The sequence below is a fragment of the Amaranthus tricolor genome, chromosome 17, assembly GCF_026212465.1.
Source record: "Amaranthus tricolor cultivar Red isolate AtriRed21 chromosome 17, ASM2621246v1, whole genome shotgun sequence".
Lineage (NCBI taxonomy): Eukaryota > Viridiplantae > Streptophyta > Magnoliopsida > Caryophyllales > Amaranthaceae > Amaranthus > Amaranthus tricolor.
In genome coordinates, this window is record NC_080063.1 from 20,310,300 (window position 1) to 20,316,299 (window position 6,000).

General features: G+C 30.3%; 1 protein-coding gene across 1 annotated transcript; it reads right to left on the minus strand.

Annotated features, from left to right (window-relative positions):
- Positions 1–3,366: 3,366 nt before the first annotated feature.
- On the minus strand, positions 3,367–5,760 carry LOC130804120 (transcription factor MYB46). Its single transcript, XM_057668451.1, has 2 exons — positions 5,183–5,760; positions 3,367–4,377 (listed from the first exon to the last, which is right to left on the minus strand). The coding sequence occupies exons 1-2, from the start codon at positions 5,500–5,502 to the stop codon at positions 3,660–3,662; spliced, it is 1,038 nt and encodes a 345-aa protein (XP_057524434.1). The 5' UTR covers positions 5,503–5,760; the 3' UTR covers positions 3,367–3,659.
- Positions 5,761–6,000: the final 240 nt, after the last annotated feature.

The window sequence follows — 6,000 nt, forward strand, 5'->3', positions numbered from 1 at the left end:
AGTGAGTAGTTTTTCTCTTTAGGGTTAGGGTAAAAACCCTAATTCGAAGCATGGAATGATATTTTATCGATTAATTGTGTGAAATTTGGGTCTATAATTAAATCTATGCTTAATGAATCTTAGTTTAAATATCTTTATTAACCTTTTCAATAAAACGGAAGTTTGAGATTAGGATTAATTTAAGATTGAGATATATTTAAGTTAAATTCGTATTAGTTTAGCCAATAAAACGGAAGTTTGAGGATTAACACTAGTAAGGTCTTAAACCGATATTGATCAATAGAGCGGAAGCTTGAGGTTAATTAAATCACGTTTAATTATGTCAATGACTCAAATTCATACAATTATAAAAGTAATTGACTCCCATGTTAGAAGTAGGTGATTTCCAACGCCGTAGGTTTGTTATATTATTATTATCTTCGTATTAATCATTGTCTTAGCTTTAATTATTAGTTTTATTTGCATTGTAGTATTAGTTTCTCAACTCAACTATTTGTTGATACGTGTCTTGTAGTCACAAGGCAAACAAATTGGTTAGCTCGCCTCCTTGTGTTCGACTCGTAGCTACACGTCAACTGTGCGCTTGAGGTTAATTAAAATTTTGCAATATCAATGATTAATTAGGTATATCCATAACGAATACGAATAAGATCTCATATCTATCACCTACCCATAGTGACCGAAAAAAGATTATCCATAGCGACTAGGACTTTTCTGTCTTTTCATACTAGAGCAGTTGTCCAATGTAAAGGAAAAAACTTTGAAACTAAAATTCAAAAAACATTACACAAAATTTTACATGATTGATCATGTTGCTGTCACTTGGCACAGAAAGTGAATGACAATTGCATGTGCCTGTAATTAAGAGTAATAAAGAGATCGAATAAATCCAATATGGCTGCCACAGCAATCAAACATTACAAAAAATTTAACATGAGACGGGTTTAATGCAATTTATATATGAATTTATATTGTCTAATAATACAAATAATTTTCATATGAATTCTTTATTTTAAAATTGTGTTATTAATAGACAGTCTTTCAAAAAAACAGCTGATCTAAGCATTAAAGCATTAAGCAAAGAGGCCCAGGAGGCAATTTAAATATAAGTAGTAAGACGTCACATTTGTGGTTTGAGAGTTTAGAAACATAGCCATGTTGAGTGTTGAGATTCAGAGTTGACAAATGACACTTCAGTCTTAATTACACGATTTGGAATTTGGACTGCCGCTGTTCATTTGGATAATAATATTAGCCCATTTTCTTATCTTCACTTAACTTTTTGGGACCATATCTATCTATCTATCATCCACTTTTTTGGGGATTCATTTATTATATATACTTCTATCATGAACCAACCTAATTCAATACTTGCATTGTATTATCCTATTTCTTGCCCTTCATCACTACGTAACATCTGTTTTCTCTACTTGTTCAGTTTAATGATCGACCTTTTATGTAATTCCAACTGGGAATTCTTATGTACATGTTTCATGTTTTTAGTCTTAATTAAGTTCATAATTTAACGAAAAGATTGAAGAATCCATACGTCTCTCTTCAATATTGTTTGGACAATGCAAGCACTTCATGGTATGGGCCAGCAGATTTGGCTTGAATTGGTCATCTAAACCCATATAACTTACATTAATATCTCAATTGGTAAAAACTTATTAAAGAGGCGACAAACCGTACCCTCAAACCTATTCAAATCTACTTATCTTCCTTTGTTATTGTGATTCTTCCTTATTAGTTAGTTTTTTGAGTCAGAAAAATACTATTTTTAAATTTTCAATTTTATCCCTTTCTTTAAAAACTTTGATTTTCTAAATTTATCTAACTCAATGTTTATTCAATGTAAACACAATTCTATCATTTTAGTATATATTCTAGACGCAAATATAATTTTTTATTGATTATTTTTCAATTTATTTCATAAAAAGTAATAAAAATGTCAAGTTGCACAAAATGTGTGACTATATCTAGGTACAATGGCACATTTTACATGACTTGGCCCCTATTTAAATTTTTTTATTCTTTTATCAACTTTATTATTTTCGGTGGCATGTTAATTTATTATATTTTAATAAATTTTATTAAATATCTTCAAATACAATGATAAATATATGGAGTTGTCTAATAGAAACCTATGACATAGCCCTTTTTTTCGACATATGTGAAGTGAATACTTGAAGATTTAACCCATTTTATAGAAAAAAATCGTTAAACTTAAGAAAATTACTAAAACTTTGCATAGAAAAAATTTTCTCAACAATTTTAATGATGAATTTAATTTTCATATTTCTTAAATACACAAATAATGAATTAAGATTTAGTTGACAATTTTTAATTTAAAGAAAAGTTAGAGATAAAGTCCAAAGGTGAAAAAAAAAACACTTCATCCGTTCCATAATATCCGCTATATTAACAATTTTTGACAATTTCATATTACTTGCTACACTTCCTTTTTTAGTAATAAAACAATCATTTAAAGTTCTACCTACCCCTATTTTTATCTTACTCTATATTCTATACTATATAATAAAATACTATACTATACTTTATAAAGTAACCTAACAACCTATTTTTCCTTTTTCTTTTTCAATAACAATAATAAAATAATAAACTCTATAAAATAAATAATCAGCTACAGTGTAGGTCAATCACTTTTCTTAATACCCGTACTCATGCAAATGTAGCGACTAAAACGGAACAGAGAAAGTATAAAACAGTGGCGGTCGGCATTTAGTAATGTTGATTTATAGTGAACAAATATAAAGAAGTGGACCAGCATTGTAATTTCTATAAGGTAGATTTCTAGCAACTGTTTTGTTACTTATTACTGATTTGGGCACCTCATCTTCACTTTGTAGCCAATAAGTTGGGTTAGTAACCCGCCCAAACTCTATAAATCCACGTAAATTAATTATTGGTCCATGTTTCGCTTGATTTTGCTGGTCTATGATTGACGGCTGTCTCCGATCCTCAACGATATCTGCCCTAGTAATTTCTTTCTGGAACATTACTACTCTATTTTTTGAGAATGCTTTTATTGTGACATTTTTTCTAAGATCTCAAAGTACAAATGATATGTTAAGGCTCCACACAAGTCCAAGACACAACAAAACAAAAATAATAAGGAACATATCATTTGTGGAAAGACATGATGAATGTCAGAAACATTTAAGAAGCATGCCTTTCCAATTTAAAATTGCAATATACATATACTATCATAAACATTGAAGGATGATAAGAGAATAAGTATAATACGAGTATGAATTAATATTAACTGTTTGTATGAATTACAACAATTGACTATTCACATTTACTATTTCTCATAGTCCTTATTGCACTGCGCTGCCTATATATTATAAGTTTACGTATATCTATCTATGCATTTCTTTTTCTTATATATATATATATATATATATATGAATATGAAACGATTCATGTAAGCAAAATCCTGAAAACGAGAAAAAATTAAAGAAAAAGAAAAGGTAGATCCAATCAAACGTACACTGTACTTGTGATCGATATGTTACTATGGAGTTCAGTGGTCAAATGAATCCACTAGTAACCTGGGCGTAGGTATCAAAATAAAATGGGCAAAATTTTGGCATCATATCATATCGTATATTTATATGAAGGCTAGAGAGTGAATGTTAAGCTTGAAAATCAAGGAAAGGAAAGGAGACATCTCCCAACAAACTGTCCAAAATATCCCATTCTCCCATCTTTAAGCTACCTACTTTTCCGGTAGTATTAATCCCATTCTCATAATAATGATCCTGCATCGTCAAGGTCATGTCTCCATTTGGATGTGATTTGAGCATATCAACCCAACAATTCTGATTTTGGTTGTCACTACTAATAATTGGATGGTTATTGCACATTATTATTCCGGATTCTGTGGGTGTGACTACTTGATCATGGAGTAGTTGTAGGTGGTGGTTAACAGAAAAATTACCAAAATCATCTTGTGTTTGTGGGTGTAGGCATGAATAATTGTCAAGAAGGGGTGGCAGAGAACTATCAAATGATGAGTTTGAGGATAGAGAAGTTGATGATGAAATTAAGGGATCCTGATCATGCAGCTGCATGCACATCATGTTATAATTAGCTAGACCACTTTGATGATGAGTATCATCATTATTTTTTATGAAGGATAACGACGACGGAAGCATTAGCATTTCAGTTTGGTTCATTATATAGCCAGCGTTGCCGCTCACCAAACTTGAATTATCCTGGGCCTGACCCTCCATTGTTGAACTGTTGTTCTTATTCTTGTTTTCTTTCATTCTTTTCTTAATGGTGGAGTTCCAGAAATTCTTTATTTCGTTATCTGTTCGGCCAGGTAGACGTGCTGCTATTTGAGACCACCTATACATCCGCACATACAAACATATCCACTTAATAAAACCTTAATTTTACGTATATTATAAACCCCATTAGTTCACATTGTAAATATTGTGCACTCTTTATTTTAAATAATAGTATTACATGATTTAAATAAATGGAAAATGAGAAAACATTACACTATTTTAGGGTGGACTAAATAAATATTAGTCGTATTTAAAAATTGTATGTTCTCACGTTAAAAATTAATAAAACATGACTTACAAAATATATAATTTAATTAATTAATTTACTATAACTATGATTTTAGTGTAAAAACATAACACACATTGTATGTGCTAGCTGCTAATACTCTTTCGTAGGGTGGACCTATAAAATATGACGAATTATATATAAGCGGAAGCAAAACTATGTCCGCTTAAATTTTCTATATACTAAATGCACAAATAATAGCAAGAAATAAAAGCAAGAATTTTACAAGTATAATAAAGCTATTTCTAAAAGGGAATAAGCTAAGAATTATATCTTTATCAAATGAAGACATACATTGTAATTACGGAAGCTAAGAAAATTTCACGCATTGTGAAACCATCTCATTTGAGAACTTATCTTAGAATTAAGACTCTAAATTGTTAGTATTTTCACAAAATTATTACAAGAAATTTTATTAAGATAAGGGCCGGGCTTTGAGATTATTGTATTCCTATATTGTGCTGAATGGTCATATATATAGTTTATACTCCTATATATTGTTAATGGAAAGTTGAAGTTAGAGTGGAAAGTGGAGAATAAATATTAATAAGAAAAGAAGGAAAGGTTAGGAAGAAACCTGTTACCAAGGATGGAGTGAAGGTGGAGAATAAGGTGTTCCTCTTTGGGAGAGAAGGCACCTCGTTTGAGGTCAGGTCTGAGATAATTGATCCACCTTAGACGGCAGCTTTTACCACACCTTTGAAGCCCTGCATTTCTTGCTATCTCACTCCAACATCCATTTCCATTTCTCACCATGTAATTCATAAGCTTCTCATCTTCTTCTGGCGACCATAATCCTTTTCTCATTTTCATCATCACTTCCGCCACATTCTTATTCTTATTATTCTTATTCTTATGCCGATCATCATTATTCTTTCCCATTATTATACCTCTCATTAATTATATTGTTTCTCTTTTAATATCTCTAAAACCTTAGCTACCCGGCCTATTATATATTCAATAGTACGTCAAGTATTTATTACCAATAATTTGTGCTTTTATTCTCATCGATCCATCTTTATTAGCTTTCCTCTTTTAGCTTAGTTTGGACTATCTCATCTATTACTCTTTTTCATCAATTATTATATGAGCTTCCCCATCTCTTTATATTTGGATTTTGGATTATCATCCACCTAGGCTACAATTATACTATTATATACTCCTAGCTTAGTTGTACAGTACTATATAATATTTATATACGTGAAAAACAAATTTTAAAAGATTAAAAAAAAAAAAAAAAAAAAAAAAAAAAAAAAAAAAAAAACTGAAACTAGCTATCCAGAGCATGCATAGCTAATTAAGGGAAGTAATGATTAATTTCACGGATGGGATTAATTTGTCTTCGATACCTAGCTAGCTATATACTTATATTGGATGTTAAGTGAGAGTAGATTT

Excerpts from the sequence above, each read along its gene's own strand:
- LOC130804120 (XM_057668451.1), bottom strand. The coding sequence starts at position 5,502 with ATGAGAGGTATAATAATGGGAAAGAATAATGATGATCGGCATAAGAAT. Across the intron at positions 4,378-5,182 it reads CACTCCATCCTTGGTAACAG|GTGGTCTCAAATAGCAGCAC; the intron begins GTTTCTTCCTAA and ends GCGGATGTATAG.